Source organism: Grus americana, chromosome 6 (genome assembly GCF_028858705.1).
Source record: "Grus americana isolate bGruAme1 chromosome 6, bGruAme1.mat, whole genome shotgun sequence".
In the NCBI taxonomy this organism is placed as follows: domain Eukaryota; kingdom Metazoa; phylum Chordata; class Aves; order Gruiformes; family Gruidae; genus Grus; species Grus americana.
In genome coordinates this window covers 23,332,424-23,343,944 of record NC_072857.1, presented here as the reverse complement: position 1 = coordinate 23,343,944, position 11,521 = coordinate 23,332,424, and the positions used below count along the sequence as shown (strand labels likewise).

At 40.2% G+C, this 11,521-nt stretch overlaps 1 protein-coding gene and 1 long non-coding RNA gene across 18 annotated transcripts in view; one reads left to right on the top strand and one right to left on the bottom strand.

The window, feature by feature from the left end:
* The first annotated feature begins 195 nt into the window (after positions 1-195).
* LOC129207826 (uncharacterized) overlaps positions 196-11,521 on the top strand; it is a 33,917-nt gene continuing 22,591 nt past the window's right edge. For 8 of the 13 annotated variants that reach the window (XR_008577562.1, XR_008577564.1, XR_008577558.1 and 5 more), the window contains exons 1-5: positions 196-333; positions 3,484-3,595; positions 6,601-6,658; positions 7,866-8,014; positions 11,289-11,499. This is a non-coding gene — a long non-coding RNA (uncharacterized LOC129207826). Of the gene's footprint in view, positions 334-1,481; positions 1,510-3,483; positions 3,596-6,600; positions 6,659-7,865; positions 11,500-11,521 lie in introns of all 13 variants that reach the window. The other 5 variants (XR_008577555.1, XR_008577566.1, XR_008577557.1 and 2 more) reach the window with 5 other exon arrangements.
* Positions 2,665-11,521, bottom strand: part of ITGA6 (integrin subunit alpha 6) — a 51,891-nt gene continuing 43,034 nt past the window's right edge. For 4 of the 5 annotated variants that reach the window (XM_054829292.1, XM_054829289.1, XM_054829291.1 and 1 more), the window contains 2 exons: positions 11,182-11,307; positions 2,665-7,917 (listed from right to left, as the gene is read on the bottom strand). In XM_054829292.1, coding sequence (XP_054685267.1) covers positions 7,759-7,917; positions 11,182-11,307 — 285 coding nt within the window. In that variant the 3' untranslated portion in view covers positions 2,665-7,758. Of the gene's footprint in view, positions 7,918-9,615; positions 9,746-11,181; positions 11,308-11,521 lie in introns of those variants that run through there. The other variant, XM_054829290.1, reaches the window with a different exon arrangement.

The following is an 11,521-nucleotide window of genomic DNA, read 5'->3' as shown; positions in this document are numbered from 1 at the left end:
CAGCTCGGCTCAACCCGGCCCGGCCGCCATTTCCCGCCACGCCAGCTCCCCCGGCCCCTGCCCAGGCCGCGGCCTCCTCCGCCGCACGGCTGGGAGGAGGTGCCCGAAGGGGTGGGTGTCTCCTCCTGGCCCAGCCCCACGCAGCGGCGACGGGGCGGAGGAGAAGGCGGCTCCGAGAAGGCGGCTCCGAGCGGGTGGTGGGGCCCCCGGAGCGGCCCGGCCCCCGCGGGCAGGGTCGTAGTTCCTGAGGCTGCTGCTCCGCTGCCCCGGTGCCTTGGCTGTCCGCCGGGAGAAGGCGGCGCTGACTTCCCGAAGGAGCGCGGCCTCGGACAGGTACGGTGGTGTTACTCGCGGGGGCGGGCGTCGCCGCCTTCCCGGCGAAGGGCTGCGGGGTGCTCACCAGCCCCCGAGGCGGGAAGCTGTGAGGGGACCGGAGCCAGCGGCCCCCTGGCGGAGGGGCGGGCGGCGGTGGCCGGGACCGTGGGGGCCCTGCGGTGGGTGGCGTGAGCGCTCCCTTAGCGAGGCCGAAAGGTGCCCAGGCATCAAGTGCCGGCACTCTGTCGCGGAAGGGTTATCTCAGACGTTGGCCCCTTCGGTAAACAGCGCGCTCGGGGAGGGCGGGCGGCGCCGCGCTCGGCGGTGCTGCCGCTTCCCCTCGCCGCGGTCCGGGCCCGGGGGGCGGAGACTTGTGGGTGGCGGGGGCGCCTCGATCGCAGCGGGGACTAGGCTCCCGGCGTCGGTTACCCACAGAAACCCAGAAAAGCACCGGCTTCATTCGTACCGCTGCCGGCCGGCGTGAGGGCGGAGCCTCGCCTGAGGGTTTTAAACAGCCGTGTGTCGTTTTACTAGCGTGCCTTGAGTCTGTTTAGCTGCGTGATGGTGCGGGAAGGGGCACTACGGCCTCTTCCAGCCCTTTGCTCCCTGCACTGTGTTACAGCGTGCAAATGAGAAAAACGAGGGGAGGGATAACCTGTTTCAGCTATCAGGAAAAAAAGAAAAAAATACAGAGGAAAAATAGGGCTTCTGTCTTTACAGATATACTCCTGATCGATCAACATTTAACACAATACGTGTCTTTATTGGTTAGAAAGTACTTGGGCCGCATGTCACACTAAATCACTTTACCGACTGTTAGGATACTAGTGCAGCGTGTGAGCTACTGAACAGAGGTGGTTAGTAGTTTCTTGTCCTACTCGGGTAGAAATATCCAGAACATTAACAAAAAAAAAAAAAAAAAAGGCAGTTAAGAGTCATTGTAAGCATTTCTGATAAACTTACTGCAGTGCAGATATTGAATCCTGAAATTCAAAATTGTGTGCGATACAGTACAATAGAGGATCTGGCCCTATATCATTTGATTCTTTTAGTGTGGATACTTGTAATTGTCCCATAAATTTATCTTACAAAATCAACTCTTAAATATTTCTTGGTATCTTTTAAACATGCCTTGTACTCCTGCCTTGTGCATAACCTGACCGCAGGGATGGATATCCAATGGCCTCTGCCAGGGTAGGAATTGTTTTGCAATTTCTATCACATTAATGTGTTCAGTGCTTTGTTGGATTGCTTGGAGCCTCCCATTAGAGAGATGAAGATACCATAACGAATTAAGGGAACTTTTTTTTTTTAATGTTGCATTGAAATACAGAAAACATGTATTCAGTCTGCATCAAGGCGATTTTCTGAGCAGTAACTCACACCAATAATATGTAAGAATGAAGCAGTAGTTCAGGATTAGACTGCTTCATCTGGTTTATAATCAGACTGTACCTCCATCTTGTGCCCAAAAATGAATGGCTTGTTCTGCTCTGGCCAAGGAGTGGTGGCTAATGGAGTGAACTAACAACTCGTCTGTCTCTGCAAGTTACTGACAGGTTTTGCTTTATTGCTGCTTGTAGGCCACCCTCAGAAGCAGCAAATAGTAGCTTAGCTGTGCTACTGCAGTTTGTAGTAGTTTGGGACTCCTTTTTATGAATTGCTGTGTCTAAAACCATTTTATAATGGCCTCTTGGTTGTGAGCCAGCACTAGATTAAAGCAGTGCCTACAAGCAGTAGGTTGGGTATTTGTAAATTGTTGCAATTTCTTATGATGACTCTGGATTGGCTTCATCTTTTATGCCTGTATGTTACTGTCTTGATGCCTGATGTTTCAACTTGCAGGCATGCCTTAAAAACTGGCCTACTGCCTGAAGTTATCTTTGGACAGCAGTCCCCAGCCAGAAAATGTGGCAAAGGCAGTCAGAGGCTAAATAAATCATTGCACTTTGTAAGCTAGAATATGTTCTCAATAATGTAAACAGTGAGCACTTATCTCAGGGAAAAATCATGCAGGATGCAGTCACAGAAGTAACTATGGTTAAAGAATTGTGGATAATTCTTTAAAAGCTGTGTTCAGAGCAGAACAAACCCTCTCTGTTTACCTAAAAGTGTTTTCTTGGTCTTGTTTAAACTACTGATCAGATACTGATTGATGTAAACAAGATCTGTTAAAATATTGAAAAATATTTTGAATTCCCCCCCCAGTCAGTGTTTAAAATCTGTTTCTCTCACTTATGATCTTCTGTGGGCTTACTCTGATCTCCTGGAGTTCTGATGTGCCAATTTCTGTAAATTCGTATGCAAACCAAAAAGGAGAAATACATTAATTTTTTTTGGCATTTGGCATTTTTCTACTCATATTCCTGCTTATTGGTGTTCCTGAAATTATAATACATCTGGATGCATAATTGAAAGGGGACAGAACAAATCAATCTTCAAGATAATTGAAAACAGAGCATTTAGTTTTAACTTAAGCAATTACATTTTAATTTTTGTTTTCAATTTAAAATTTAACATGGTATTTAAGGTAATAAGATAATTGGAAGCATAGCATTCTTGCAGGGTGTTCCATAGAAAGAGTTCTTCATTTGTTAACGTGATAGAACAAATAACCCTTTACTGGAAGTCACTGTTCTTGAATAGGTGCATCATAGATTAAGAAAAAAACCTTAAGTTGCCAGGTATGGATATCTGTAGAATATCTCTTTCCTTTCTTCCAGTGGCTTGTATGCTTTGCTTAGGTGCCTGCATGGTCATCTGCTCCATCTATTCCTGTGTCTCTTCAGCTTATGTACTTTCTCTGCACAAAGGCTTGTCATTGTTCTTAGGTTTTTGTCAGTAAGTTCATCTGCTTTTTGCTAAGCTAGAAAATCTTCTTAGGGTTACATTGGTTTGATGTGGCTTTGGTCTCTGTTTTGCAGGAATAGAAATGAAAAAGAAATAGCAAGAAAGTTGATCAAAAAATATGGAGGGGTGTCCATATGAGTTATAAAATTGTAGTAGGTTCAAGAAGAACATAGAGATGAGCTTATTTATTTTTATGCAGTGTATAATTAAACTTTGGAGTTTGTGAATTTTTGCCATGTACAACTTTGTGACACAAGATCAAAAACCAGTTGGAGACATTTTATAATTGATTATCATGGATGGCTTTTTCTTCCACAGGAAAAAATATACTACATACCTACTGGAATTGACCACAAACTTTTTGTGGGAACGGGAACAGGAACAGCAAAACATCACTGTCATGCTGCTTAGCTACTGGCCATTGTCAGAGGTGAGATGTTGATTCAGGTGGATCTGTGGTCGAGTCTAGGATGGCTATTTTTATGTTGTTGTTCCTTGCTAAGCCAGAATCAATCACAGGCTGTCTCATAAGCTGGGGGGCAATGCTCCGCTTCTCAGCTCTGAAATATGAACTGTTGGCCCCCACCACTTCAAGAAACCAAGCAATATCCTGCAAACTCTTATTTTAATCAACTTAGCAGTTCAGTTGCATTATTTCATGTGCTCCTGGCAAAAGTATTTGACTTTCCTGTCCCTTCCTCCCCTATCCCCTGAAGACACTGAGATTGAGATATGAGGAAATAAATACTTAGCACTGTATATCAATGGTTGGGGGGGTATATGTTGTTTGGTGCTAGTTAGGTAAGCAGCAGCAAGGATGCCTCTGTTAAAAACTTAGTTCTCTGCCCGTCTTCTAGGATCTTTGAGGCAGGTATGGCCCTGAAAAGGTGCTGCTTGCAAACAATCATTTTGCAGAGCTAGAAGATGGAGGAGGAAAGGGGTCTGTCTTTGAGTATGGAAAACACAAACTGCAGGTCTCCACCTCTGTACAGTGGCAGTATCACACCCTGGCTGGGGATTAAGGCCATTTTCTGTGGCAGTCTCTCAGGGTAAGGAGTTGTGTTTTTCTCATGGGAATCATGGTTAGGCCTCCAGCGAGGCTTATGAGGTTCTAAAAGGTGTGTAGTATTAATTATGAATCCAGGGTCTGGGAAAGAAAATGGACATTTAAGGATGTCTGAGGACTGGGACAAAAAGTGAAGCTATTGCTTACACAACCACCACAGGGAAACAGAGGGCTCACATTCTTGTTGTCACACATGGGCGTGTGGTCTAGCAAGCCAGCCAAAGCACGTCCATGTGCCTTGTTTGGCTCAGAGCACTGGCTGCAATTGCCTGGTGGCTTCATCAGTTTGTTCTCCTGGGTTTTGCAAACGAGCTGCTGACACTCTCACCTACTCTGCACTGGGAGAAGTTATTTCAGTTTGTACATCAGCAGCTTTCTGCTTCTGTGTGGTCTTTTAGTTGAGACACCCTGCTGCAGTGACAGTTAACATTGTAACATGGGTGCTCTGAACAGGGATTGGAATTTTAGTGTTGCTTTCAAACACTTTCCTTCACCTTATGTGCCCATTCGTGACACTTGCATCCAAGCACCCTATTCTGTCTCTTCTTCCACATAGAACTTCTTTCTGTATAGGTGGTTATTGAAACTATGCTGCAATCGTCCCTTATATTGAAAGTGTTTCTTATAAGATATGTCTTCTGCACTGTGACAGTTAAACATATGTGAGGGCATTGCAGTTTACTAGCATTCTATTTATGTACCTTAGGCTGTAGAGTGTGTGTGTGTGTGTATATAATATAGTGTGTATTTGTGTGTAGTGTATATATATTTAGCAAATACATTAGGTTTTATATATACATGTATACTATACACATACAGTTACATATAGTACTGTACTGTGTATATAGTGTATACTACATCTAGTACTATATGTGTATAGTATATATGAGCATATATAAAACCTAATATATTTGTACTATATGTACTTCCTATGATCAACTACTTAACTGTTATCCTGGTCCCTATTTTGTCTTGTGGTAGACAAATGTTTGTGGGTATAGTTATGTAAATGAGAGTAATTGTTTGATAAAAGCAGGTTGAGTCCACATCTCTGATGTGCTCTGACAGATCTAGCAGCATTCTCCGGTTCTAGTCCTAGAAGTTTCTTGGCTGCAACATGTATCCAGCTAACTCTCATCTTCAGGCTTAGTTGCATCAAAAGGTCTTTCCTTCCAGCAAAGGAGAGAAAAGCATCCTGTGGGGATTAACATCTTAAAAATGGAGATAAACCGTAGGTTTTTTCTGTTGTGGGTTTTTTTCCCTACATCTTTTTGGCTTTTCTGCTGTTGTTTTTGCGTGGAGTTGACGCTGTACCCCGCAGTCATGTAAAATACAGATAGGTATGTGAAGTCCTTGACTAATTTTGGGGGGTGTATCCATCTCCCCTAGTTACAGAGACACCTGCCTGGCAGAGGAGCTTTAGAAGAGTGCGTTCATTGAAGGCACCCAGAGCAGCATGAGTGAAGTGTGGAGGGACAGGGTAGCTCTGCCCATGGGGGGGCCAACACTTGGTACTTTGCCAGAGCCTGCTCTGTCAGACTCCCTGCCTGACTCTTCCAATGCTGGAAACTGCAGCAAGCAGCAGAGAGCCTGTGAGTGTGAGATTGTGTGTTATCTCCTGCAGCTGCCTTATCTGCCCCTTTGCACAGGGGAGGGCAGTGAGAGTTATGGCAATATTGAAAAATGAGACAATTTGTTCAAAGTTTGCAACTTTCAGCTTACTCTTCTAGTGAATTTAGCTATGGCTACCTCAGTTAATTATGATAAGAAATCACTATTACCAAAACAACATTTAATTAAAAAAAAATTTATTTCACACTTCTATACAAATATCCACAGGTAATTTCTAATCATGGAATGATGTAGCATTGCTAGCTGGTATAAAAAACATTTGAGATAAAAGTATACCAGTGACATGACTTATTTTTCAAGAACTTTCAGTTCACAGGGTCACAACATACTGAGATTATTTAGTGGGAGGAAGAGTAGTCTACTAAATTGATGCACTTTTGATGACGATAACTTTTTAGGTGACCACACCTTCCAAGAAGGTATGTTCAAAGTTAGTAGAAGTAAGACACTTGACAAATGCCCTCCTAGCAGGTTTTTACCCTATGAGGGGAAAAAAGTACCAAGAGGTTTTTTGCATAGTTCAAATTACCAGCAATTAACATGCATACTTTTCGAGCAGAATTTTGTTTCACATGGAATAAACAATTGTGAACTAAATCTTCATTCTTAAGTAGTACCAACACTTTAGAACATGGGTAAAAAAGTCAACTCTTTAAATAGTTTTTATCAGCTATGTTAAAATAACTAGATTACTGATAAGCATATAACATTGTAATTCTTCTTTTATCAACATTCAGGTATTCAAGACAATTCAGTAGTCTCACCATGGATCAGTGGAGATCCTTCGTAGCTAAGGTAAGTTAGGCATTTATAGCCTCCTTCAAGTGCTATATAACAGTTGCAGTAGTCAATGCCTTTTGCCAAACAGGAAGTCCTTATGAAGCTGGAAAGCTGTTTCCAGAGAAACTCTCACTACTTGCAGTAAGCGTAAAACTGGATCTAAAAACCCTACTTCTGCTTGGTGTCCGAATCATTAAATAGTCTGAAGCAATATACAAATAATGTTACAAGACCTGATAATTCCTATTACATGAGGTTACAAGTATCAGGAAAAAAAAGCCCCCATACATATCACTGGAATAAGTATTTACATTTTCAGAAAGCATTGGCACCTTCAGTGATTTATTAAAATGAAGTGAAAGCCTCAGGTCTCATAATCTGAAGTTCAAAAACACAGTGGATTTGAAGGTTCAGTTAAGTCTTTGGCCTAACAGTTAGTCAAAGACAACAATTTATAACAAAAATAAATACAAAAATGACTAAAAGATATATATACAAAAAGTACATCTAATATTCAAGCCTCTCTCTTAAAAAAAACCTGTGTATATTTGTTGTGAGCAAGAATCACACAATCTGATCTTTAAAAAAAACCAAACCCTATTGCACATGTAATTTAAGGTAATGCTTTTTGTTAAGCCCTAACTACTGCAGCAGGCAAAGTTTATGACTAAAGTAGATTTGCAGGTCTTTAGATTATACTTGAATGAAGTGTGTTAAGGACACTGTGTGTTTATAATGGACTATGCATTGAGGGAAGGGTGGAGAACCTGTCTTGAACTTAACCATGCATTCCTTGCATACCTAGGAAGAAAGGTTAGGATCACAGGAAAAGGCCTCTGTAGTGGTTTTGCATATTTTGCAGAAAAGACCCCAAATCAGCACAGTATCTTCTAAAGCGCGAGTTAGATTTGAAGGGGAAAAGAGGCAGTCTGGCAATTAAATAATGCAAATAAAGTCTGTTGAAGCAATTTTAACTGTGCAAACAAAAGCCTCGATATAAGCAGTAATATCTACAATCAAATGGTGACTGTCCATAGTGTTCATAGGTCTAACTCCATTCCATTCATGAAAAGATTCACCTCTGTCTGAACTTTGTGGATTAAAAGAATTTTTCCCTAAGAATAACTTTCATTTTCATTCCATTTTGTGAACCACTGTTTTGTCTCAAGGTCTTCGCATTTCCCATCTTTGATCTGTCGCTCTTCTTTTCGAATTCTTACAGCATGATATCGGGGGACACTGTCTTCGTACCTAGAACGCTGGAAGAACCCACACTGGGGTGGAAAAGAAAAATAATAAATTAGGATTAAGTCGCTGCCAAGGTACTACAATTACAGAGGCAGTAAGTTCTTCCTTTGCACAGACATACAGGTAAGAAAATTGAAAACAAAAATATGTAGGCCAAAAATGTAACATACGTAGCTGTAAAAATGTGAGCTAGCAGGTCTGCAGTAGTTGTTCCAGCAGCAGTTGAAGACAAATGGCATAGTCTGACAATCCAGTCATCTAATACCTTAAAAATAGTGCCTGCACTAACTTTCTAAATTTGTTTCGCTAGTCTTGTAAGTCTTCTTTATAAAGCTATTCATTCATATCATGAGAGAATTTAATGCTACACAAAGAAGTAGATATAGTTCAGGAAAGCTTGCTTCTCCTGAATCAAAGGTAGAAACATACTTCAGTATCTTCCTGTATGGTGACAGGATTTACCTTTAAAAATGTACAGAAAGATTTCTAGGGCCTTCAAGAAAAGTTATACTAAGGCCTTGTATTTCAAAGCACCATCTCAACTATAGTCACCTGAACTAACTACATGTATACAGTATTAGAACATGAGTCATCTTTAGTTTGCCATAGCATAAAAGAGACAAAACTTAAAAATTTTGTAATGTGCCACGACACAAGTCTCTCTAGATGAAATCTAGTACAGCTTATTTGCGCCCTGCAATTTGTTTCAAAGCCACTGTAAAAACTGATTTTAACTATTGAGGAATGGACTGAAATTAGTTTTCAAAATGAAATGCAGTTATGGCCACAATGTTACAAAGATGATGATGGGTAGACACTCAACTTCACAAGCTTATGGGTCACTGATGTCAAGATTAAGGTTAAGATATATTGTGCCATCCACCTGGCATTAGGTACTGCTAGGGAAAAAAAAAAAGATTAAAGTGGCAGGGCTTTGTTCATAGTATTTGGGAGAATGGGGTTTTTGTTTTGTTTGGATTTTAAAAAAAATACTAGAATTGAACTGAATTTTTTAAAAATTATGTCCAGGCATAGACCAAATCTTCAGCCATCTCTTAGTCAGGATTTCATTAAATATTGTTTTGACATATTTTAATTAATAACTCCCCCCCAATCCCAAGCATCACTTATTAATATAATGTACATGCATGTAATATCTTAAGTTGAATAAAGGTTGCTAGAAACATAAATCATCATGCATCTAGTAGCTTCAGCAGAGGAAAGTGTGTTCCTAGAAAAGTGTACCTTAGAATTGAAGGAAAACACGTTTCCACAAGAATTAAATTCTCATTATGACAACCCCTTTCATTATAAGCAACATGTATCTTTTAGCATGCACTAAAGGTTAGTAAAGCAAGTTTATCTATTGTCAACAAACACATGATCTTAGCTTTAAATCTTAACTCTGCAGTGTTGATCACCATCTCTCAAGCTTAGAAACTGAAAGTTTTGTTGTATTGTTAAAACATAAATAAAGACTAAAACCCATTGCAACAGATCAAGGTGTTTTCTAAAGAAATAAACAAAAAGCTTTTTAGACCAAGGTACACACCCACGTTTGTTCCCATGTGCCAAAAGTTGAAAATCTATTGACAGAATGAGCAAGCAAGTACAATAGTTTGAAATCCAAAAGTTAATAGAACATATGCAGTAAAAGCTTCATAGTTAGCCACCGCAACCACAGCATGTGCCACAGCTAAAAATTAAAAAATATCATCAATTACCAATTACGGAAGTAGATCAATACTATGCATCAGAAGTAAGCCTCTCTTTATCAGATGGCTGAGCATGGATCTCAGCCTTGTGATATGTGGCATCGTAATGATCTTTCTTATTTCTCTTGAAGAAACCACACTACAAGGAAGCAAGGTATTTAGTAAATTTCTGTGGACTGGAAGAAGTCAAACTTATTAAAACTAACTTAAATTAACTCTGAACTATCTTTCCATTATCCCTTCACTGGCCTAAAAAAAAAAAAATGAGGACTCAGCTGTTTCTACATCTGAGAACTTCTTGGACTAACTCAATCTGTAAAATAATAGAATAACATGAGGTAAAGAATATTATTTTAGAGGCATGGTGATAAATTTGCAATGCATCCTCTTCTTTTTTTTTTTTTTAAGAAAAGCTACTATAAAGTATGTTCATAGCAATTAAAGCTGGCTGTGAAGAGCAGAAGGAAGTCTATACAGAAACCTGTTTGTGGACTAGTGCACAGGACAGACAAAAACAGAGTAGAACAAAAATGAGTACTGCTTTGACCTGTACAACACAAGCATTTGTCTTAAACAGATCATGTAACTGTCCCTGAAGTACCACGTTTGTCCTTCCTATCATGGCACAGCATTTGTCATCAAAAGGAGCATTTCATGCTGTGTGTCCATGTGTGTAAATGTGTATGTTTTCATGTGCGGTAAAATGCTAGTAGTTAAAACGTAACGGCCCACCCAAAGTATTAATTCATCAGGAAGATTTGCAGCAGGGGCTGGGCATTTATTAGAAAATAAGGAAGTTGGAACTATCCTGTGAGAAGTAACCTGCAGCAAATAGTAGCTCCTCAGCAAAGGCAATTTCTGCAGTTTCTCCAGAAGAAGGTACATGACAGAGGATATTCCTCTTCACCTCTTCTTTCCTAATAACCTTCTGCTATCCTACAACAGCAAACACTAACTGACTATGCCTGTAAAAACTAAGAATAAAAGGACTGCCCTGTTATACTTGGAACCACAATTCATTGTAAAAACAGGTAGTGAGAAAAATAGGTGCTGCTTTTTTTTTTTCCTCTTCAAATTGTTAACTTTTTGTTATAGAAACCCTAAAGGATTAAGTGTGTGTAAGATAAAAAGCCCATACTACAGAAATTCACCAACACACCTGGCTATGTATTATTTCTGTACCTTTTGGTTCTCTTCATCTGCTATCAGTTTAATGGTATGTCTAATGTGAGGAGAACAAAGCTCTTCTAAAAATTTATAAATAGTTCACATGAAGTTTTACACCTGACTGCATCCATCCACAAAGTAACTACGGTCTCTGAACATTTGTCTGAAGTTTTGCCCAGAGCTCAAAATACTTCCTTTTGAGGATGTAGAAACAGAAAAATTTCAAAACAAGTCTTCCCGTGTAACCATTTTCATTCCCAATGTTGCAAAACTGAGAAACTGAAAAAGGTAATGTATGGGTTTGCTCTATTTTAAGTCCCAAATACAAACCAAAATACTTAATCATTTGCTTAATTAGTTTGCTGTCTTGTCAGTTCTAGACCAGGAAATGTATGAATAAAAACTCACCTTCCATAGTAAGAATACCAACAGAGCAAGCATCAGTATTCCAGCAAAAATAGCCACCGCGATGATCCACCATGGAACTCCTGTGTAAAGTGCTACTGGTTTTGCAGGAAACACCGTAACACGCACCTAAAGGAAATAAAATGTGAAGATGGAAAGAGCATTTCAAAGCATCCATGTTTAATATAAAGCTGAAATTTATGGAGTCTTATCGCTTTTCTGATAAGATGTCTTCTCTCTCATCTACAAAGTGCTTTTGAAGAAAAAGTTCCTACTGGTATCATTTTAATCAGGTTGGAAAAATTCACTACCATACTGAAGGTAAAAATGATCCAGTAATTCA